General features: G+C 37.3%; 1 protein-coding gene across 2 annotated transcripts in view; it reads right to left on the reverse strand.

Moving 5' to 3' along the window:
• Window positions 1-25,892, reverse strand: part of LMBR1 (limb development membrane protein 1) — a 66,809-nt gene that overhangs the window by 21,442 nt on the left and 19,475 nt on the right. For both annotated transcript variants that reach the window (XM_083866826.1, XM_083866827.1), the window contains 5 exons: window positions 21,993-22,096; window positions 4,597-4,723; window positions 4,318-4,386; window positions 1,876-1,940; window positions 723-795 (listed from right to left, as the gene is read on the reverse strand). In XM_083866826.1, the coding sequence (XP_083722952.1) occupies window positions 723-795; window positions 1,876-1,940; window positions 4,318-4,386; window positions 4,597-4,723; window positions 21,993-22,096 (438 nt within the window). The remainder of the gene's footprint in view (window positions 1-722; window positions 796-1,875; window positions 1,941-4,317; window positions 4,387-4,596; window positions 4,724-21,992; window positions 22,097-25,892) is intronic.

The following is a 25,892-nucleotide window of genomic DNA, read 5'->3' on the forward strand; positions in this document are numbered from 1 at the left end:
CCAATACATTTTCCATAATTGGTGCCTGCCATGTTGCAACACTCCTTTCTATTCTAAGCCAAGCTTCATATTGCTTTTAAAATGATTCATAACAGAAACACCTCATCAAGAAATGCAAAATTGTAAGACTAAATACAGTAAGTCTAAAAACATTTTTGTCATTATTAATTGTCATTACTTATTAAAAGAATGTTTTTAATTATTAAATTCACCAAATAACTCCTAGAATATAAAGGAATGCTCTGATTTTAATGGTTTACTACCTAAGATTTTAAATAACAATAAACTGAAACAAAAAATCCTCCAAATTAAAAACAAAACCCATATTGCAGGAAGTCAAGCCTTTTGCTCATGTAAGTTCACTGTCCTTCAAACAAGGCTGAAATAGAGTCATTTACCAACCCAAGCTATTTTGTAGTAAGGGTGGTGGGTCTGGACAACTACTCAATTGTGCTCAGGGTCAGAACATTCCCATATTAGAGATCTGACAAACAATTTAAAAAAAAAAAAAAACACCAAAGCAAAACATACACAACACAAGAACTAATCTTGGAAAACCCAGTGAGGAAATGTACACCTGTAACATTTGTTACAGGCTAAGATGTTGAAATTTTCTGTTTTGAGAGAAGACACTGCACAGTGAGACCAATACTCCTGACCAGAACCACTCTACTCTAAATACTGTATGTGAAGCAGTACCATTACAGGTACAGCATACATACCATTAAGCTTCCTCTGAATTGCTTCTTCCTCTAAAGTGATGATATACATCTGCTCATCTAGGTCTTCCAGGATCTGTATTTGGAAACAGAAACATGAACTGAGTCTCAGAGACCCTTGTTTTCCTGACTGCACTTACATAATCAAATTCACTTTGCTCCTGTAACCTGTACTTTAAATATACCATCTACAACTTTACAATAGTGACACAAATAAGAACTTCACAGAAGATTATTCCATTGTGTTATACAGTTGTATCTCCGCTGTAAGCAAAGTTACCTTAAAGATATCATTTCAAGTTAAGGCTTTAATGTTCAGTTTCAATCTAAAGAGACAGAACAGTATGTCTGACCTACATTCAAATCATATCAACCTTCACATCCAATTTAAACAAAAATAACTAAAGATTTTGAAAAAATGTATTAAAAAGCAACTTTTCACATAAGCCAGTATTTCATGCAAATATAAACTGTTATTGGAAGCTAAAACCAAATAAATGAAGTCAGTCTGCCTCAGCTACCAGGTGCTTTGAGACAAAAGATAAAAATAGTAGGTATTTTCTTTGTAGTTCCAGGGTTGAACTGACTAATGAAAAGGAATGCACGATCGAAGTGCACCCAAATTTTAGTAAATACAAACTAGGACATGTGACACTGAAGTCACTAGAGCACTTGTATGTGGTACAAACTTCTCCCTTCCCTGACAGAATTCAGAACATGAGCCAAAGAGCATCTGTGTGTAACAAGCTCTTAAAGATGACAACTACCCACATTTCACCCATCTGTGTGTACCCTCAGGTACCCTTCTTGTTTCCAGACTTGGTTTGCTCTTGTATTCTTTGCTCCTGAACTCAGAAATGCCCACACTTTTCAGGCATTGATAAAACACAGCAGGAAATACTAGTTATAAATATTAGCAGCATTGACCTAAACTGAAAAATTCAGAGGAAGTCTGCATTATTATAAGATAAACCTTGGGGGAAAAAAGGCTTTTGTGCTATATGAAAAATGTGAAACAAGTACATCAATAGTGGTTATAGAAACTCCAATGAACTGAAGAGTTCTGTAGAAGTGTAAGCATTCCAGAAGAAAGTACCCAAATACCATTCTACCTCCTCACAGGTAGCACAGGAGGACAGAATTGTGTAGCACTTACTGTTGGCTTCACCAGCAACTGGCCCATTACTGTAAACATCCGTGAGAGCCCCACTGGCGTGCACACTGCAGAGGAAGGAGGAGCATGCAGAACAGTCATTTGTAAGCCAAAGATCAGTTTTTTATTTGGGTGTTTAGCGTGCAATTCCACATATAACCATTTTTTTTTGTTTGTTTTGAAAAGAACTGCAAGATCGTAAAGCTCCAATATGAACTTTTAAGCACATTGCAATCACACGAATTTTGAACAAGACAAGCATCTCTCCCCTCCAAGAGCTTAACTGTGATTTTTTTTTCTTTTGTCAACAAGGAATACCATATAATCAGAGATCTTAAACTTGCTCAACTAATTATTTATTTAAAACACGTGGCACCAGAGGCTTTGTCTTCACTAGTAAATGCAGCAGTGCCAGGATGCATTCCTGGGTTTTAAGACTGGATTGCCTATACCAGTAAATTCTCAGAACTATTCCTGGCATGACTTGCCCTGGGCCAGTTAACACTTTCCCAAATGATTCTCGGTGCAGTTCTGGAGTTCAGGCAGCCCAGGGACCATTATCATGAGCCAAAGCTGCACAAACACCTGCCAACTGCAATATCCTGGATGGAGTGACACTGGTTGGCCACAGCACTGGAGAACATCTCAGGCACATTTCATCTTTTAGCACAGGTGTAGCTTTCAGGCCAAGAGATCCTGAAGCTGCTTTGCTCTGAAAGTTATCCTTCGACTTCCACTGATAGCAGTCTCAGCCAGCAGACTTTATTTTCTATGAAATAACAGCAGGCCTTTCTGATCCTAGCCTGTGATGGTTTTCAGGAATGATGCATGTGTGCTTCTTGGGAGAAAGGCCCAACCATGATAATAGAAAATTATTAGTAGAAAACAACAGTTTAGGGGAAAAAGCCTTCAAATACTGAAATGTGTCAGAGATGAAGGAATTTATAACAATATGGATGAGCATGTACATCTATTCTTTCCATTATAATAAAACATTGTTGCCAAAAAATTGAGACAATATTTTATTGTGAGAATTGCATTTATTTTTATTAACTAGTGTTTCACTGTAGCTATTGCATATTAGAAAAAAAAAATACAAGAGTATTCAAAAATCTAACTTAAGCTAGTCTGCCTTTAATGGAGAAGAATCCAGCAGGAAAAGGAGAAAAGGAAAATGAAGTGATCCTCCAAATCACCACTGCAACAGGCTTTACTCAAATACTGCTTCAGCAATTAAACTAGCTGAAGATCTAAAGCTCTACCCCAGCAGCTGCCCCACTGCTGTATACTGCCCTTTCAGCTACACAGATCTAACAGCTTGGAGGGCCCTCACCTCAGTGATTTGCTTAAGTTACACATTTCCAAAACCTCGCTTTTAGTCACATCAATTTCAGTGAACTGGTTTACAACAGCCCCAGAACAGTGGCTGAGCCTTCAGTTCTGCTGAAGCAAACTGCAGGGCAGATTTGAAGTTTTATAAACCAACTTCCCATTAAAGTGTTCAACATGTCTGTGAATGCCATTCTAGAACAGCCTGCAGGAGATGTTGAGAAGGACACTGTTTAATCCTCCCACCTGCCCCCAAAGTGGATTTGAAAATCTTAACATACAGAGAACCTAAGGAGACTCACAGGTCTCTTTCATAGATCTGTTGAACATCCCCCACCCTTTCTCCACAGTGAGAGCCCCATGTAAGCTTTGAACCTGTCAAGCTTGGAGAAGAGATGAAACCATAGTGGTAATCTAGAAAGGGAGATGTTCTGTTCCTCTCAGCAATTTTCTAAAAATTACTCAAGGTGAGGGCTGAGATTATAAATGGGATTTGGAGCTTTCCATCGTGTTTCTTATTCCCCTAAGCATGGATGACTGAACTCTGGTTAGGAGCAGTCAATGTAAGGTTGGATTTTTACTGCAGTTGGTTCAAAGACAATTGTGTAACAGACCTGCAGACTGGCCAGAGACCAGCTGTGTGATTATGAAAGCTGGCTGCACTGTCTTCCAACTCCTGCCTATACAGCAACATTTTCAATTACAAAAGGAAGAATAGTAATTTACTGAATATAGGACAAAATGTTCCAAAATCATTTTCTCACCAATCTACCGGCCTCCTGCAGACATTTCACTTAAAAATTGTGCTTTTCTTTGCTGAACGGAATCCCTGATTTTCAACTATCTGCTTTAACAAGTCAGAAGTCAAAATTGTGAGATGTAAAGTTTCTCAAAAGTTGAAAATGTAAGGTACCATTTATTTAAACTTCAGAACCCAAACATAACAAATTTACACCTAAATTTAAATTTAATCAGAAAAAGAAAATCCCACTCAACTTTCACAATCAAAAAGCTTCCCTTAACCTTAAAAAAAAAAATAAAAAATGGACACAAAAAACAAAAAAATCCCCCACCATAATATCATTCATCTTTTGGAATAATGAGGACAATACTTACACAGGAGTAACAAGCATCCCATCAGTGATATACAGGAATATAAATACGGGAGGTAGAATTCCCAGAGGTCTGTAAAGAAAACATTGGGCACAGCTTTAGCTTATTACCAAGAGGCTACTTATGTCACAGAACTTAACATCAAAATGGTGCTGACTGAATTAAGACACCTTCACAATCTGTGCAATACTCACATACCATGTACTAGAAATACATTTAACTGGAAACCTGCATTTCTGTATTTACAATGAAACTGGATAAAGCTTCTTTTGCATTCCATACCATATAAAGATTCCATACTGGCAGCATCATTGTCTATGAGTGCTGAAGCCACCCATACGATTCCAAGGATAAGCAGTGCAAGAAGAATGAGCATTACAAGGGTTTCCAAAATCCGTGCTCTGATGCCCTGTGGGCAAAAGAGGGGAGAGAGAGGGAAAAAGCACAGCCAAGAAGTTTGAATCAGGTATTTTCAAACGTTTTTAAAATTACAAATAAATAGCAGATCCTTCTTCCTAAATATATACTCACATTTTATCATGTAGACAAAAGCATAACATGTAATGCACATTTAAAAGGTAGTGCATAAAAAAAGGAAGTACTTATGGCTTTATAGTGCCCAGATTGCATTTTTCCCCTTAAACCCATAGAAAAACGTTTTAAATTGCATATGCCTTACAGTTCTCATTAATCTCATTATTCCATAAAGTACTCTTTATACCGCATGATTTTGTTCGAGCATTTTTAAAAGATGGATTACTTTTCTAATACTTTCAGCAAAGAAAGTGGATTAGCAAATTTTTATCTATGATTCCAATCAAGGGAATGGAAAGCCAATTATGGCAAATAGCCAAATGGCCCGGCAAGCATTAAACCCTGCGCAGGTACAATGCAGCAATTCCCTTAAAATCCCCGGGCAGCCGTCAGTCTGCGGAGCCCTCCAGCGCTCGGCTGCGGAACTGCCGCTCCCGCTCCGCTCCGGGCGCGGCTCCCACCGCGCCCCCGCCCCGCCGAGCGCGCACCGAGGGCACAGGGAGGGCACAGGGAGAGACTCCCCAAGGCCACGGACCGCGGCATCTGCTCCGGTCTGAACAGCTCAGTGCTACATTCGCAAATATATATACACCAAATAACACCAAAAAAATCTGATTTATCTTTTACTGGTATCACTAATTTAGCTCATTTTGAGCAATACTGTGATTGGGATGCTTTCTTCAGGCATCCAGGCCATTAAGGAACCATCGCACTGATATTCAAATAACAATTTTACTTTTATTTTTCTTTGTTTGCCAGTATTCATCTCCAAAAGCAAACCCAAGCTGTTTCTCACACAGGTTCACCCCAGCTTCGGGATATTTCATTGCAAAGACTACTTACTAGGTAAAAGGAGAAAATCTGTTTTACTTTATTATTTTTTCTATTTTTATCACATCTTCCCTCACTACTTAACTAGGAGGTTAGTTAAGGGTAATCTTTATATGACATTTACCCTGAAAATAATGCTCTCTACGTAATCACTGCATCCAGCTATGAACAAGGTTGCCAGGCATCCTAACCATGAGCACTGATCTCTTGGAGCACACACCAGTTCCTCTCCTCCATCAGTCCTCTGCAGAACAGGAAGACCACCACTGACAACTCACTTCATTCTGCTCAGGGCAGAAAAGTTTTTATATTGCACAGCACACACAGACTAGGATTTACCTCATTTAAATATAGTGAAATAGTATTTTTAAGAACTTAGGTGAAGTGATAGAAATATTCTGTCACAGACACTAATGAATACTTGGTAATGGTCCAGGGTAAAAAAGAAATTAAGACACTTAAAGCACATAGGTAAATACTTAATCTCAATTAGGAACCCATAAGACTGTGCCCTATGAAAACATTAATGTTCCAGGCACATTAGTTCCTACCTACATACATTAGAGTACCTGCCAAATAGCTGCTATTTGAAAGAAATGAAAGGTACAGAATTTTCCCCCTGTGCACACAGAGAAAACCTCTGGAGAATCACAGAATGATTGAGGCTGGCAAGGACCTCCAGAGGTCACCTGGTCCACCCTCTGCTCTAGCAGGGACACCTAGAGCTGGATGCCCAGGAATCTTTTGAGAATCACCAAGCTTGGAGATTCCAAAACCTCTCTGGACAACCTCTGGCCTCATTTTCAGTAGGACAAGCTGCCCCCTGGAGCACTACTATTTTAAGGCAGTGAAATTTTCATTTGGCATTTACATTTCATTGGCCAAATAATGCTGGGATCATGATTAGATTGGAGGAGTTAAGAAAAAAATAATAAAGAAGCCAAGAAGCCACAAAATACACAAAATGTAATTAAGTTTGACACTGTAAAATTAGGTGGACAATTGAAATGCATATTAAGGTGGTGGGCTTTCATATACTCACTGCTATACACTAAGAGCATTGCTATGATTTCTGTGCAAGAGAAGAAAGGAATGGGAAAGAAATACGGGAAGTAGGAAGACCTGAAAAATACATTCCTTTTAAAAATACCTTGTCTAACATAAAGCCTACGATTAGAAAGATTATTTGCCACTCAATGATTAGAAAATTTGAATCTGTAACCAGGACACATTTTCACCCATGGAAACAGATGAAGCCATACAAAGCATGGTTGGTTCTTCAAACACTGCCTGAAGATACCAGAAAATAAAATAAAATAAAATAAAATATAAACCAACCAAGAATGACAAACAGAGAGAAGGGGCTCAGAAAGCACCCTCACTTTTGTACACATTGGGGTTATTCCTATTCTCTGGAAACACACAAAGACAAGGGAAGGCTGTGTACACCAAGAAGGAGAAAGAGATGAACTGGAACACAAAGAGCAAAATGATAAAATTAATGCAAGCTAAAAAGAAAGGCAGAAGTGTTGAAACTAGTCTGATCTTTGGTCTTCAATTCATAGATAAACTTCCCTGCACGTCAGTATATGAGAGGGACATGTTCCCAAAACGGACTCAGGATCAGTGTTTAGGAAGCATGAACCACCAGTTCTTCTCTTTCTCAACAGGGACTTTGGTTTTAGTAGCTCTCCACTTTAAAGTCAATTCCTATGAAGGTATCTAGAATAAAACATAACTGTCATTGCACTACAAGCCCCTAACAACAGCTCTGGTAACTGCTGCATGGGAACACAAAACACACATAACACCTTATGAATTCTTCCAGCTGAGTTTCACATGATCCATAAAGCAAAAGCCTCTCCTGAAAGTCAGAGAGTGCCCTGTGTGGTTCCCTACTGTCCCTAAGCAGAAATCTGACATCTTACAGGCTTGCTGAGACATTAGAGGAGTCTCTTGTGGAAGATGAAAAAAAAATATAATGAAAAAAAACTTTTGGAAGCAAATTGCTATAATCCAATAGAAACTGTAATTTAAATGTTTATCAAGAAAACTGGGGGAAAGAACTGACAGATTATACCCTCAAACCCCCTGCCTTCTTATTTTTTTTAAACTTCAAAGTTTCACAGCGTCTAAGTCCACAGCTCACCTACACTTTCACTCACAGCATATTTTCAAAATCCACATAGTTCTTTAACATGAGCACTTAACCAAGTGAAGTATTTTATTAAAGGAAAGATATTTAACACATCAATCCCAGCAGACTGCAACTTGCCAGAAGCCCAGTAATACCTGTCATCTTTTCTCTGCACTAATGGGGGAAGTAGGAAAAAAAAAAAAAAAAAAAGAGCATTTGAAGCTCTCAAGGCCTGCCTACAAATAAAAGCTGTCCTACAAACACATTCTAAAGATCCTGTGGTTTGTACAGCCTTAGAGATATCTGACTCTCAGACTACTAATTCTTTAAAATTCAATTGTCAAGACATTCAGAAGTTTTTATAGCTTAATCCTGAGCTACTTATGCTGCCTGGAGCACCAGGCCTAAGGGCTCATGTTTCCAGAAAAGCCTAATTTTAGCAGGAAAGGTTTTAATTATTTTAGAAGTGTTCTGACAAATTTTTAATTGCTACTCTGGAAGGCATCATCAAAATCTTACCATGTTTCTTTTCTATTATGATTAACACAGATAAGTCATCCCAGATGACAAATAGCCAAAAGATATTAAAAAACAGCACATGGCCAAAAAAGGTAATTCTTCATCTGAAAAACCTGATGAAGTCCAAATGGCAACAACAGTCCTGAAGGGATAACAGATGTCATACAAGAAACTCAGCATACTTACCAAGGAAACCACCTCTCCCCTGCAGTACATTTGTGTTGAGAGATGACTATTATGACACTTAGAACCCTTTAAGACTTTTCCTACTATGTGTGTTCACATGTAACACCTAGAGACTGCTTTTACTTTAGAAGATAGCATGTGGTGATAGGTCCTTACAGCTATAATAAGCAAAAGGAAAAATTCTTGATAATGGAGACAGAAGTCTTGAGGCTTTTTTCCCCCATTTAAAATTCTGTAACTGCTTTGAACTATACAAATGTAACAACACAAAATGCTTTGCCATTAATCTGGCACCAGTAACAAGTGAAGATCTTGCTCCGCACACTGGTTATCCAGCAGTTTTCAGGCCTCTCACATAACCAGCACTTGGCACAGGGATCTCCCCTGACTCACAAGCACAGTGCATAGCAAAGGAACCTCCTGCCTGCTCCTCTCTTCATTAAGAGCTGCATGTAAACTCTGGAAAGTTTAAAGGAAATCTGTGACAACTGCCATTCTAGCAATCCTAAGGTAAGACATGTACCATATTCCAGGAAAGACTGTGGAAGATAATGTTATCTTCCAAGCAGTAGCCCAACTCTGGGCCAGAAAATCGTAGCTTGTTATTTTTTGGGGAAGAATTATTAAATAAATGAAAGCAATCGAGCCATTTGTTGCCGATTTTGCTCTGCCAGTTGTGATGAGAAACACAAATTTTATTCTTCAGAAATTTAATCACAGTTTTTAATGCTGTCTAATGCTATATGGATTTTAACATATATGTAGAGATATTTACCAAGAGTTCTTCTGTTTTAATGCCAATGAATAATTAGAAAACCTTTCAGTATGTTACCTCTTCAGTTTGCAAGAGGCAAAATTCTTGGTAAAGTAAAAGAACTACAGCCCCATCCCTAAGAAAAAGCATTTCTTTGTTGGAACATTACCTGGCTATAGAGATTTTGACAAAGATATTATTCATTTTATATAAAAGGGACATTTTTGGAGCTACATTGCCAGTGCAGGACATGAAATGGCTCTTACTAATTCCACATTTAATCTGGTTACAAATTGTGCAGAAAAAAAAAACATAATAAAACACCCTATCATCAATGAAATAAAAATTACATGTTACACACAAAACCAGAGTGCTAACTAAGTTTCTATGGTGCTGAATATGTGAACCCAGTTCTGCTTGGACATCTTGACCTCTTGCAAAGTAGGTAAACATCACTTTTTACACCATGGCCTGACCCACGGGGAAAGCCTGGGAAACATTTCTGCAATCATGGCACATTTAGAGTACACATGACGCCCATTGTTCTCACGTGACAGAAAGGAGTCTTAGTAACCTCAAGATTTGTTCAGTGAGGAGCTGGCGACAACAAACACACATGATAACATCTGCAGGAGAAGTGGAGGCACTAAAAAAGGGAGAATTACACTGGGTATGAGGTTGGGGATGTTATACATTAACCCCAATTACATTTTTAGCATGTGACACCCCCTCTTTCTCAATTTGTTAGCATTAGTGAGGAGATGAGTGTCAAACATTTCACCCATTTCTATGGGTTGACACCAGACTTGGAGCAATCCTTGCTGTGACCTATTCAAGACAGTTCGCAAACAAGTTTTTAATAAGTAAAGGAGAACGATTTTGCATCAGGCAACATTAAACACACACTACATTAAGCACACTGATATTTAGTCAAGTGGTTATTACTTCATGAGACTACACAAATTACTAAATCAAAAACAGATGCTGCAGTTTTAGGAAAACTCAGTTCATTTTAAAAACGTAGCTGCTAATGACTCAGAATTTTCATGAAGCAAGCTAAGAAAATTTTAATCAAGAAGTAATATATTCAGGGATCAGATTCAAGTAAGTAGGAAAAAAAAAAAACATTTCCTTGCCCACACAAGAATCAAATACTTCAGACTATAACTAGCACTGACTGTGTCTTCTCCCACATTACCTCTTGCCCCACAGAATCTTCACAGCCTTTAGGGATTTTAAGATTAAAATGAGCACTTTTCATAACAAGTATATTTTAAAGTTTATATTTCTTTTCCACGTAATACAAACATGAAAAATTCAGTCATAATACATTCCCAGCAACTTTCAGCTGATTTTTCTTCGTATCTTTTCTCAAATGGTTTCACAGTTGTTACCATGCTGTCAATGAAGCAAAGGAAGCAGCCAAAATACTGAACTGTATCAAACTTAGCCACACAGGGTAAGTAACGAAATCCAGAAAATTCTGGAAATCCAGAAAAATGAAAATTTTGTTGGGAAAAACACAAAATTATTTCTTTGGCTACTGGTAAAAGACATGTAACAATAAGCATTAAAGTTATGCCTGTCAAGTTGGACGTGATCTTTACTTAATATCCTGGTGAGGAGGCTGTCTATTCAGGATGCAGTACAGCCACTGGAGTGACTCCTCTGCCAAAGGAAACCTATGCTCCCTTCATTAGTGTCCCAGAGGAACACCCAAACTACAATGTTATAGCATAGTCTGGGGTCCCTACCCATCAAACCTTCCTGTTGACACCACTGCACACAAGTAACTTGGTGAAATAACTTGAGAACCAAGATGGACTCCTTGCAGACTTGAGTCCTTGGAACCAGGATAAAAACCAGTTCTTTCCCACTCTTCTCCCTAGGATCTGTTTAATTATCCAATACAAGATGGACTCCAGTGAGAATGATAAGGTGAGATTCATTTATTGCCTAGCAGTTAAGGCGCTGTTTCAAATACATGGATTGAAATTTCTCAAGTGAAAAACATACCCATAGCTCTTTCACATTAGGTTATCAATCTTGTCATTATTTAACATAGTATATTAGCAGTACTATTCCTTACAAATTTTGTATCAGAATATATACCAGAATACATACCAACTGTTTAAAATTAGGAAAAACTGGAAGAATAGCAGACAAAATGCATTCCATACTAACTGGAATAAAATAATTACAGCCTACAGCTGTCAGATGCACACAACTACCCTGCCGCAGCTCTCCCTAAAAGGGATGGATGCAGATCTGTGGATATCCATCCCAAACCTTCTGGGGAGAAAAGAAAGGATAATCAGTAAAATGGTAACTGTCCCAGTGTTACTTCTTTCCCCCACAAGTTTGCTGTTGCTCCATTCACTAGCCCAGCTCTCAGTAATGAGCTCTAAAATGATCCACTCCCTCCACCTACCAAGTTTCCCAGACTTTTTAATGCCACCTGCAACAACAACATGGGAGCTGTGGGATTTCTGGCACTATGAGCCTCCCTCTAATCACTTACTTTTGGATCAGAAAGAATCTTTCCTGCTAGACTGGCCTGCTAGGAAGATAAATAGATGTTTTCCAACTTCTTTGTAGCTTGGCAGAGCATTAAGATAAGTAACACTAAGTATAAAGAAAGACTTGGAATTTGTGATTGTGTTTCTGGCAGAATGAAACCCTGAAGACAGTTACCAAAAGCAAATGACATGTACAAGCACACAGGTCACTTTTAAAGTTTGAAAATAAGTAAAGAAAACAAAAGTAAATCCCCTGAACTCATGTCTATTACTAATGCCCTGATAGGGTGAGTAAGTCCAAGAAGAAAGCACACTTCTAGGAACTGGTCAAAACACCAGAATGCTGCAAGTTCCTATTAATAAGCTGGGAAACTCTTGAAAAAGCTACCAAAAAAAAAAAATGGACAGGGATGGGAGAAAGTCTTTGGTTCTCCCTCCTCCCTTTCTTGGTAAATAAAATTGTTGTTAGTCTCACAAATTTTCAGGACAGATCTATAAGCTCATTGTCAGTTCAGAATGAGTGATTCCTAATACAGAGCAATCCATAATGTGAAGTAATTCTAGCAATACTAAATAAGTGATATAGACTACAGAACTAAATATCACATGGTTATCAGTATCAAAAGCCCACTGCTTTCAGAGAAGGAATGAAAAGTGGTGTCTGCCTAGTAAAGTTTCATTTTTGTAATGGGTTTTCATTTATTAAATGTTTATTGCCTTTCTATGATTAAGACAATTATATTAAACCTTTCTACCATCAATATAAAATTCTTTGGAAATTTTCTTCTCTTTGAATTATATTATAGTAAACATAATTATACAATTATAGTAAATGTGTAAAGTATTTTTCAACTTTATTATAAAGCCAAAAAAGCACATAAATAGATTTAAAATAAAGTTTTGCTTGTTCTGAACAGTCATCACTTGATGTCAATGGAGACTCCAATGAAGACACTGCTAATGTGGAAATATTTAAATATTCAAATCTCAATAAGATATTCCTCATGCATAAACCAGCCATTTTTATTAAAAAAAATCCCATCCTTTAAATAAAACTAACAGCAAAACAATTTAATGTTTCTGACCATTTATTGAAATAAATCCAAACACACTGAGATGGGAAGATGGTCACACTGCCTCCTGAAGCCTCTAACTCAGATATGCCAAATTCTTAGAGGCATCTGCCTGTTTCCATTGGCTAAGAAAGGGGTGTGAATCACAGCCACTTTATGCACAGATCCTTCCCAAAGGAAGGGATGAATTTTTCCATTAAAAACTTCAGTTTTAAATTAAATCGTTAAAGAATTCTATTTAAAAGTGACAAGAAAAAAAAAGGAAAAAAAAGGAAATACATCTCAGAGTCTTTAGATACACAGCTATCATCTACCACAAACATAAGGATCTATAGAGGGCATTAAGAATTTTCCATCCAAGCAAAATTTAAAAGCTACTTATTTCTGCCTAAAAATAAGTGTCTTAGGAAGAAAAAATATTTTAGAAGCTTCAGTTTACATCAGTGATAAACTAAGAGATTCAAGCTTAGCATTGGCAGCTGTACTATCTGTACACTTTGTAAGTAGTAGAAGCATTTAACATGTTTAAAGATGTTTAAACACTTTGTTTCATGCTCAACTCTGTAGGCTATCCCAAAACAAAATAAAAACTGTAAAAAAAAAAACTTTTAAAAAAACACAACCAAAAAGCCCACTAAATTTATCCACTAAGAGAGCAGCAGAGGAAAATATTCTCCTGTTATTCCATCTGCAGGTTTCCAGCTACATGCTAAGGCTCTTAGCAGGAACTGTGGAAATTCTACAAAGCACAAGCATGCTACATACAGCACAGGCATGCAAGTTCAAGGCAATGAAGGCGTGAGGAAAGCACAAAAGTTCAGCAATGCAGCCCATTCCTGGCTGGGGTGAGGTGGAATAACTAATGCTCCAGTGCTAGCTTCCAAAACTGAGTAGTTTTACAGATGCCTCTACCTAATCATAATGTGTCACCTAATGCACTTTCCCACAGCATACTAGAGAAGTCAGTCAGAAAACCACATTTCAAAATAACACCATTTTCTTTGTGCAATATTTTTACTCCAATATTACTAACACTTGGTTCATCTTGTTACTCTACAAATTTCCATAGCTCAAATACATTAAAACACTGCAAGAACACAAACTAATCTGACACATTTTGATTTTCTATCTACATTACAGAATTGGTCACAAAAAGTAATTATAATCTCAGCTCCATACACAGCTGCAGAAAGGCTGAACCCCTGCTCAGATAACGAAGTGCAGTGAGGGAGGCAGTGCAGAAAAGCTGTACCCAATAAACTTTATCATCAGCTTATCTCCTGGTAGCCTACCTTTTTGTACCTTACACTGAGGCCTCTTTAAACGAAGTACCATCTAATTTATGGAAGCAACCAACTGACATTTAACTACTTCAATGAAACGGAGCACAGATCACATCTCATCACATCTTGATCCAATGTGTGCAACAACCAACGTTCCCTTATTTCCCCCTCAGCTGTCCCCACATACAGAACTGTTACTTATATTCAACAAACCACAGATCTCCTTATGCTAATATAAATAAGGCAGATTTTTGCATATAATGTCCCCAACTGACTTAAGCAAGAAGTCTCATAAAAACCTGATAAAATACTTTATATATCTACAAAACCAAATTCACATTAAGCCATTATTTCTCATCTGGCAAGTTTCTCTCTCCTGGCTACTGATTCTTGAATTTCTTTTTATCTCAATCTCAGTGAAACATGGAATGGCTTTAAGCTGACAAATATATGGATGTTATTTACCTGTCCTGCACAGCCTTTGATGCTAAATGTCTAAATACAGATGTATAGGCCAAGAAAAATTATGTGTTTTTAAGTCAAGATTTTGAAATACAAAAAAATAATAATACAACCAGGATTCCCAACCTCTTTTGATGTACCTGTAGTAATTTTTATGTTCTTACAGTCATTGTGAAAGGACAGTAGACATTACTTTTACAAAGGTATTTTCATTTCACATTAATCGACACCAGAGTTACAGATTCCAGTCACAGATCCACAAAAGCATGCCAAATACTCACTGAACTCTAATTTGTTCAATATACATGTATCTGTAAAGTAAGAATATTTTTTTTCCTCTGCAGAAGTGCAAGTGAAGAACTTGGTAGTGTAAAGCTGTAATTTTAACATGTTTTCAGAGTTTAGTGTAAGACTTGTCAATATTACATGCTGACAAGTTATATTAAACCTTCTCAATTTCCCTTTCCAGCCGTTTTATAAGCTCTTCTAATAGTTTGTATTAGATGGGGCTATCTTCTACATTACAAATTACAAACACATTCTACATTTACCCATGTACATGCTGTTTCTGAGACTTTGGTGGAAGCAGCAATCCACACAAAGGTTCAGGATAGGCACCATCCTTAAAGCAAGATTTACAGTTAAATACAGTCCTTAACTCTGCACCTTACATCCTACAGATTATGTTATGGGTTCATACAACTGTCAGCTAAGTATACTTTTATGTTAATTGGGAGAAGGAAAAACCATAATCAAGCTACTTGCCAAATCATAATTCCAGAATCATCAGGATCTGCTTCTAAACAACAAACTAATAAATTTGAGGTGGTGTCATTTTAAAGGATTCCAGTTTAAAAACTGGACTTCATATCTGAATTTAACATGTTAGTTTATGTCAAAAATACAAACCCAAACAGATGCCTTTGATGTGACTGATTAAACAACTTTTGTCTCTGGTATTACTAATGGAATGAGTAAATGGGTTGTAATATAATGTACAATAATTCAGTTGCATCCTAGTAAACATTTCATAGAGATCAGAGCACTGAAGTCTCAGTTCATGCTAAATTATTTTATAGACAAATAAATATGAGCTTAAACGCCAAATAAACATCCACTGTTAACAGGGCAGTTCAAGATTATTTGGTGAGCCATACACACAGTGGCATGTGGGTATTGCAGTCAGGGGTAGAAGTATCTATACAGTACGTCAGATGCTGTTTGCAAACAATGTTCAAGAGTCTTGAATTCTCCAAATCCATTTTACAGAAAAATCAAGGCAAATTTTAAAAATTGATCTTAATTAGAGACCATTTCATATTAGAAAAAGATTTCCAAGCCACTTATTTGCCAGTATTCTGCAATATAAGAATGATTTCTTTCCATGGAAATCTGCTCAAGATAAGTGAAAAAGTTTCTAAAAGTAAACACTTCAAAGCTAACTTTGAACATACTTCCTACATTGTCATCAGACACTGTAAAATGTCTTTTACAGAAGTCAACACCTATAGTTGTACCAGAGTTCTACTGGTACAAACAGCAAAGATAGGAGTCTAGATTTTCTACAAGGAAAAATACAGAAATTAGAATTTCCATACCCACCAAGAAATAAAAATGCAGCAGGTTCACTTTTCACTGAATTTATTACGGTGTTTAATTATTTGGAATTTACAGAAACAATGCACTGCAACACAATACATAAGAAACTTAAGCTTAGTTCAGTCCTATTTCATAGTGCAATGACTAGGAAAAGTCATTGCTATTAATAAAGTGGATCAAATAAAATACTGAGGAGATGGAAGACACACTATGGTTGTTCAACAAGCTAACAAGAGAGTACAGCAAAAAAAGCCATTTCAAAATTGTTAATAATAGTATTTTTGCAAAGCTTCAACTTTCACCTTCTCCCCAAACAAGTAATTTTACTTACAAAACGTACTTTTCAAAAAGTGATGAAGGGAAGAAATCTGCCTTTAAAAGCAGAAACTCCTGTATTTCACTATTTTGTGAGGAACCTGCACCCCATGTTTTACTTGCATGGGTTAAGCCGCAGCTGCTAAAAGGCAGGGCTTTGCAGCCACAAAAGCCAAATCTTTATACAGTAGCAAGCACAACACGATAAATGTTCTGACTGCTGGCCCAGCTCACCTGCCTTCAGCATATGAATAAACTGCTACATTTTTAAGTGGTGTTTTTATTAAAATAATCTGAGGATTTGGGAAGAGCCATCTAGGAAAGGCAAGCAGATGGAGAGACTAGCTGACACATAACAATAGCTGGTGAAATATTACTCTTATTTTCTGTAATAAACACCAAGATCAAAACATTACGCAAGTTAAATTTCCTTGAAAGGTTCCCAGCAGGAGTTTTCCTTTTTGTTTGTGCAGTACGCGATTTCCTCTCACCCACAAAAAACATACCAAGAATGTGCATGTGCCACTAACACTAAGCAGCACTTCCTTAATCACTCATTTCCAACAATTTATGGATGATCAGTGGCAAAAACGAGCAAAAATAATGAAAGCATGCAATGAAAGCTCATTGAGACAAACCGGCTTGGACTTCCTACTCATTTCTGTGTCTCTTTAAGATGGGGGTCTGATACAAATTAGCCACTGGGAAAAAAGTCATCTGGTCATAAAATACAGTACAGGGTCACTTTTATGTAAGTTTGCCAAAAGGGACATAAACCAGGACAATTTCAAACTGTGACACAGGATAGAAGTATATTAAAAAAATCTTTGTTCCTCCTCCATTGTGCTGTCATGTTGCTCAGCTTTATAGACATTCTGAGCACCAGCTCTGGCCTCTTCGCTTCCACCTGGCCTACCTAATTAATTAAGCAAGGAAGTTACCTCAAATTTTTGTACTATTTGTTTTTATTATCATGCACTTCTTTTGATGTTCCAGGAGTTAACCTCTTAATCCACAGACTCTGTGTGTTGTGTTCTGAACATTTTGGGATGTCTGGATAATTTGGATAATTGGTCAGGATGTTGCTGTCGCTCATGTTAAACTTTATGCTATGACTACAAGTTCAAAGATCAGTATTAAGGTAATATACTTCATAAAGCCTTTTTAAAACTCTAAATTTGTGATTATGCAATACCTAGTTTTTCCAGTTTCTCGCAGTAGTAAATTGCACTATTTGTATTTTCTTACAAGAAAATTACTCCAAAATGTCCTTCTCTTTGTCAGCTTCAAATAAATACAAATTTCCATTGAAGTTACATCAAGAGAAAGGTCATATTTTAAAGGTCAAGAAAAGGTATAGCAATTATCTCCTCAAAAATGTTTGCCTCCTTCACACAGCAGCACACATGTAATTTTCTGTGCAGTCTGTTACTACACATGGAAACATCAGCATTGTGACCTACTCAACTGCAAACAGCACGATTTTTCTTTTTTGGAGAGAATGATAAAGAATGAGGTTAATTCTGACATTTAAAAACACTGTTAACAACTTTGTTTCATAACTACAGACTGAGCACATCAGTGACAAAGAACTAGAAGATTATCGAAACAAGAAACATAACTTTATGCACAGTATCTACAAAGGAAGATAGGAACAGAGAAAGATGTAAAACAGTTTTTAATATTGATGCAAGAGATTAAAGTGATATCAGGTACATCAACAGTTCAGTTAATAGCACTGGTTAAGTTGCAATGTATTACAATTCAAAGTCTTGAAAAATTCAATTCACATATCCACACAAAAATACATGTGTGCATACATACACACATGGCAGATACACAAAGGCAAACATATATATAGGTATATTAGACACCTCCATTATTGGGTGGATTATTATTATTATTTTCCTGATATCAGAATTGTTCAAGTGCCATTCAATGGAAATGAACAAGAGCAAAGAGCAGCATTTAAGCTCATTAAAAGGGCATAGTCAGCCCCCTCGTATACCAGCAGCCAGGGAAAAGGGCTATAGGAAACTGGAAGATGGTTAATCAAACCCATTCTGATTCAGAACAGTTAAGGGAGCAATGCTACCATTCAGGAATATGGAATGAAAAGTTATAAAAAGTTCACAGTAGTTCAGATAGTTATGAACTATCTGAAATATCAGAGCTTGCAAAAAAAAAAAGTCACATTACAGTCAATACATAAAATCACCTTTTATAGCACAGTCTGTGATAAACAAACAGCTAAAATCTTCAGCAGTCAGATTCATACACGATAATGACTAAAATTACTCTTGCTATTAAATCTGAACAAAGATATCCATTAAAAAAAGAAAAATCATTTCAATTTCAGGAATGAACCTCTTTTAATTATGCATTTTCAGAACTTCTATTAAAGTCCAACAAGTAATTAATATATGAAGACCTTCAAATAGACATCTTTACTGCACACACCTATATCCCAAGTGACCTATTTAGTCATTATGATGAAGGTAATTCAATGACAAAATGACCTGCATAAAAGCTTCCACTGGAACTGTCTTTTTATCCAAACCCAGTTCAGATCAAGATATCTAGAACTAACTGCTTTCCCAACTCCCAACTGAAAGATTAAAGATCCATGCCAAACCTCTTTACTGAATGTCTTCACATTTACAGTAGATCATTCTTCTCTTAAATGCTACAAGTTTTACCAAATGTATGAAATGTTCTTTTAAATTGAGATCACTAAAATGTGATTTTTTCCAGTGAACAGTAATAGCATTTGAACAATGCTTGATCTCTCTGGACCACCTGTTTCATGTGATAAATGACAAAATATGACTTTTTAAAAAAATTTACACAAAATAATTTGTTCAAATACCAAAATTCTACAAAGTAATCATGGTATGAAAATCTTGGAAAAGAGGTAAGAAACATGACAAAAATCTACAGAAAGTAAAAATTGATGGCAAATACCCTTCCTTTGCAGATGCTGGAACTGAAAACCTTATATGTAATCATGAGTTTGATTAACAATGAATTTTCCCAGTTTCTAATCACTCAATTATATGAAGTAATTCTTTAAAATATATATAGCAGCTATTACAAATAGAATTCTTTATCTACATCAGCATCTGAAAAGAACAGCACATTTAATTTTAATTATCACCTCAGCCCAGAAGTGCCATCTGCCACTTACTTTCCAAGAAAATCCATCAAGGCAAGGTATGTTCATATTACAACCTCCAACAATTCCTGAATCTTGACCAGCAGCTTTAAGGCTCACTCCAAACAAGCAAAACAGTTCCATCCATTTTGGATAATTTTAAACAGAGCAGTGAGGTAGAACAGGCACTGCATAAAGGCCTGGAGTATTTGTATCAGGAATCACACTTGGCTTCTAGAATGTTCCAAAAACATCCAGAACTCCAAGTTAAAAAAAAAAAATTCAATATGGATTTTCCTGCCCTCCAAGAGGTAGGTTTTGATACTAAAATCTGATCTCATCTCTGCCCCCATGAAGAAGCAAACTCTAAAGCACCAACAATCATCTCTTCCTTGGCATCTGCAGAAGATTATGGTTCTATCTTATCCATCTCAACTCACAAATGCTTTCAAGCATAAATGTGCAATGGTGATCTGATTTATCTTGAAGAGGATTTATTGACAGCGACCACCATAACAAAGTTACACAATAACTATTAAAAGTTTCATGTAAAGTACAAATTTCTTGTAACTGGGACACACAAAGCACCTGTTGGAGCCAACAGAACTCTACCAGCAGAAGTACCATACCTGGTATGCTAATGGAGGGAATCCCTGGTTTTGTTGAAGGAAACACAAACCCCATTGAAATCAATTAACATATTTTTGGAAGACAAATATTAGCTGTGGCTAGATACTTCAGTGTCAAAAGGAAAATGAAGTGCCCCCCACATAAAAACGGGAAGGACAAACAGAGTTGCTAACAGCTCTCAGCCCTGCAGATACATGAAGTGAATGAAGAAAAATGGAAATGGTTTTCCAGCCAAGATGGAAAAGTCAAACACAGTAGCCCATCACCAAACTCCTTGGAAGCTGAATCCATCAGTTTGGTCACCCAAACCCATAACTGAAGTGACCTTGCAACTTCTACAGTTTGGTCAATGTACAGAAATGCTGCAGCAGCATCAAACTCAGCACAGGTGACACCAGACAACACTGATACCCCACCTGGGCCAGGCCCTGCAGGTGTTTTTTAACAAAGCCACAGGGCTGTAATCCACCAGCACCTTCTGCTGTAGAATAAAGTCTCTGTTTCTCCACATTATTCTCTCTGAATTAAAATTTTCCTTCATACAGTAGTTTCTAAGTTGCCTTTTTTGTTTGTTTGTTTTGCTGTCCTCTGTTTCTTCTCAAGTGAGCCCAAAAATCCCAACTTGAATGCAGCACTTCTGTTGAGTTTTCCCTAAAGTCCCACCAAAGAACCAAAATGGCAACTTCACTGCCTTCATACCAGTCCCTGTCAATGCAACCAGGAACGGTATTTTCCTTTCCAAACATAATTATCCCCTTGTGACTTTACATTACAGGCCATGTTTCAATGACTCACAGTCTTTTGCATCCATCTTTAATTCATTTAAATTCTCCAGATTTCAAGATCACTTTCCAAGACCATTTGCTTTCTGACAATTGCCATCCAAAGGGAGCAGAATTCCCTCAAGTGTAGTACCATTAAAAACAAAAGTGTAATCATTTGGATGATAAAGATTAATGAAAAAGTGCCACAACTAGTCCCCAGACAGTCACTTCAGTTTAATCTATTTGATATTTATGATTTGAAATTAATTTTGATGTGTCTCCCATTATAGCAATTTTTTACTGTATTTCTTTAGTTCACATATTTTTACAATCATTATCATCTTATTGTTCAAGAACTGCTTTGCCAAATTCCCTACCTCACTGAAACACTCAACCCTCTCAATCTGAATATATTCAACTAAGTTGAATATTGTAAGACATGTTTTTTTAACATATTATTGTTAATATTGATCATATTTGAACCTTTTTTGGAATGTCTGTAATCTTTAAAATTCACAAATCAAGCTTGTTTTCTCAGGGTCATCTGTTATTTAATCAGCCTTCCCATTAGCAAGAAACCTGTCCTTTCCCTTGTTATTTTATTTCTAGTGTATTTCTTGAACCTTCTCTCCTTTTAACATCCCAACAGAATCATCTTCCAAAAATTAAAAGCTTGATTGAATCATTTAATTTTTAAAAAATGTAGTTTTATTTCTTTACACATGGCCTTTAAGGAGTCCCTTTTTCCCCTGTATACCTGGCCTGTGCCAGTGTGTGCAGCTGTATATACACCTTCACATAAGCCCATGCATGCCAGCACCAAATCCTCCCCAATCTGTAATTTCAGTTTCATCAGAAACAAGAGCTGAAAATGAAATGTACACTGCAATTACTCTGTATTTATTAGTGTTTTCCTACCTTTTTTAAGCCAGCAAATCCTTCTGATTCCAGGAAGAAAAACGCAAAGGGCATCAACACAAACAAACACAGATTTGAAAAAAGAGAGGCGAGATTCCACAAACCTGCAACAAACAAGAAGTTTACATTAAAAGTGTCACAGTTAAATATATAACATTTTCCTTCCTTATATATAACAATATAATATATGTACAAGTGCCAGGGGGTTATGGAAATAGTTATTTACAGGTCGTTGCTGAAAAATATCCATTTCTCTGCATAATGACCTTCAAACAAAACCTGAGTACAACTTACCTTTCACCAGCAAATGTCTGAAGCCTTGGGAGACAGACTGCAAGTTCAGCTGTACCACTTCCACAATCTCATTGAAGGTCCTTTAGAGAACCTCTGTAGAAGTTCTCAGGACAAAAGTACTTTACTACTCTCAGTGAATCTCAAAAACTCCTCTTCTGTATACTCTCTCTCTTTTTTTCAAGCAAACCACAGATTTTAGCATGAGCAGTACATAAATGTCATCATCACCTCCAAATCAGAAGAAGATATCATGGTAACAGCAGCCTTCCACAATTGGATGACTGGCTCAGCAGGCAAGAGGAGAGCAGCAGATAATTTTATCTCCACTTTATAAGGCTTTCAACATCATCTCCCATGAGCTCTCTCACAGCTTAATTGATGAGGAATGGGCAAGGTAAGTGGACTCTGAGGTGGACTGAACACTGGCTGAGCTTCTGGGCTCCCAGGGTTGTGTGACCAGTGGTATGGACACCTCAGGGGGCTGATGGTGGGTTAAACACCTTCATTAGTGACCTGGGTGATGGGAGAGGGCACATCCCCAGTAAATCTGCTCAAGAGACAAAATGGGGAACCGCAGTGTCCTGCAACTCCGATGAACCTCAACAGGCTGGACAAATGGACAGAGAGCAGAGAAGAGAGGACTTAGGGAGATTTTATCAATGTATATAAATATCTGATGAGGAAGGAAGAAAGAAAAACAGAGTCAGATCTTCACAGTGGTAGCCACTAAATTAAGGAGAGACAATGAGCATGAATTGAAAAATCTGGAAAATCTACTTACTTATAAAAGAAAAAAACCAACCAAACTAAAAATCCCAAACATTTTCCACTGCCATGGTACCCAAGCAGTGCAACAGGTTGTCCAAAAGTTTTGTAATCTCCATCCTTCAACACACTCAAACCTAACAGGGGAGTGCCTTGAGCAGCCTTCTCTGACTGCCCCTGCTTGGAGCAGGCTATTTCCAGAGGTCTTTCCAACCTCAACCATTCTGTGATCTATGTGAAAAATCAACTGACTACAACAACGAGATCTGTAAGACACATGTGACATCTGCAGGAAGAGAAAGGGTTTAGAAAACAACCTGAAGTGATAACTAATCTCTATTATAGTATCTGCTCTATTAAGATTTTCTAGGCTGAACACTCTCTGAACAGCCAGTTTCTGGTGCCTAAACACAAATCCATCATAAATCATCCTATCAGAAGCCATGCAGGAGGCAGTGTTTTTTCTTTATAAAAGCAGAAGCTTATTTGCAATTTAGTAGCTAACAGGTCTAACTACTGTCACATGCTCTGCATCCTGAAAAAAAAAAAAAAAGTCTGTAGGGAAAACCAGGTTTTGTTCCCCCACCTTCCCCAAAGCACGCGTTTCCATAATTCTGCAGGACTGTGTTATATCACCTGAATATCACCCAAGAAAGAATATGCCTCCATGATAAAAAAATTTGAACTAACAGCTTTGTTTGTTTCCTTCTTCCCATGTACAGGCTTGTTCCTTTTCCTCTTAGAAACTGGCCATTTTGTAAAAAATAGGGAAGGGAAAAGACATTTACTGGATGTCTGGGGTATTCATCATGAAGAGAAATTTCTGAATTAGATACAAATGTAAAGACGTTAGCAGTGATTTTTGTCTATACCCTCTCAAAATAGATTTCTACTCTATACTTCCTTTTTCCTTAAGTGACAGCCTTTAAATTTGAAGAAGAAATAAAAGCTAAAGAGGAAGAGGGAAACGAGGGGCCAAGAGAACTTCAGCAATTGACAGCAGCAGGACACCAGCAACCAAACTCAGTCAAATAGGCTACAGAAAACAAAACAAGAAAATTTCAAAAGATGCGTGAAATATAACACTCATTTGCTAAAGAAAACAGACTGCCTAAAGGTGGCTAAACTCCAGTTAACAAAGAGGGGGATTTTTCCTTTTGAATTTGCTTTGCCAGGAAGCTCCTGTTACCATTCGAGAAACATTCAGGCATAGCAACATAAGCAGGAATGTCATTAACAGCCCTTACAAGGGGGCATTAACTCCAGCAGTCTGCACTTTTTTTTTTTTTTCTTTCCCCCCAAAAAAGACACCAGAGGAAGAGTAGAAATACAACTTGATGGGAGTAGGAGTCCTATTTCAGCAGTTTTCTCTAACTGAAGACAGACTGCATTCAGTTACCTAATGCAAAGCTGAATACCTGCTTGTCCTAATTTCAGCAGCTCTATTACATGAGTATCTTACAGCATAAAACAGTGCTTAGGAGCTGCAGAGTACATTGAGCATTTTAAGGGAGGGGAGATTGGTGCACATTCAGGGTGATTTTTAAAAATCCAGAAGTTTACACGAGTAGCATATAGGAACCAGATAATATTAATATTTACAGAATATTAAACTACAGACTACAATATGCACATAAAGTGAGGAGGCAAGGACAGTGCTGTTCTGCTGCTGACACATGTGCACTTTCCTCTAAGTAAGGATACTCTCTATTTCTTATCCTAATTTGATAGTTCAAAAATTAAATTAAAATAGACCCAAAAAATAATTATTTTCTTACTATACTGACTGCATCATAAAACTGCATAAGACACTTGCAGACATCAACATATAGAAAAGCTTTAAGCAGACAATTAGAATTTTTTTCCTTTGCATTTGTAGTGAACTAAGACTATTAACTAAAACAAGTTAATAAAACATAAAAATTAAAAATTTCTCAGTCTTTGGCAAACAGACTGGACCCTGAGCAATTTCCCATTTTTCTTATTCATGGCAGTTTCATTACGTTTTACCCCCACCTGGTGGCTGTACCCAAAAGCAGCACAAGGGAACACCACTGTCAGAATTAGTTCTGGATTAGTTCAGCACATATTAATTAGGTGTTTATACTGGATCCAGGTATGGCCTTTCTGCCTAGTTTCAAAAGTTTGAGGCATACATTTTCTGTTTTTTTATTTGCCAGATGTAATGCAACGACCTACAAGAATAAAACCCCTCATGTCAGATTCAAATACATCAGATGATAAGCTGTAAATCATAAATCTAGAAAAAAATGAAGTGTTTTAAAGCAACACAAGTGCTCCGATTTGACGACATTTGCAAAGCACTACATAGACCACACGTGAAGGTTGTGTAGGCAGGGTATTACGGGGCCGTGAGCGTTTCTGAGCCCGGGGCTGGTGCTGTGAGCTCCCAGAGCCGCGCCGGGTCCCGGCCAGCGCCACGCGGGGGCGCCCTCGGCCCAGGGAACGGCTCCCACCCAAAACCCAAAACCTCCTGAGCTGACCCAAAGTTCACCGCGATCGCACTTTCCCCTCACACACACACCTGGAAACACCGAGATGCCGAATTCCCCTCCTTGTTAGCCACTGCTGTTGGGCTTAGGAAATATAAATTATACTGTGTAGCCATAAAGAAGTATTTTCAAACATCATCATATTAAAAGATGGTCACTGGCAAATTCAAAGGCTTTCCTGTTTAACAACAACTATTCCAGCAGATTTCTTACTAACCCAAATTTTATGACGCAATAAGTGACAGTAAAAATTTCTGAATTGGGGTTATTATGTAATTTTCAGCCGCTGATGGATTTTATTGCCTTTTTTCCAAAGATGATTCCGACA

The sequence above is a fragment of the Zosterops lateralis genome, assembly GCF_965231275.1.
Source record: "Zosterops lateralis genome assembly, chromosome: 1".
Classification (NCBI taxonomy): Eukaryota; Metazoa; Chordata; class Aves; order Passeriformes; family Zosteropidae; genus Zosterops; species Zosterops lateralis.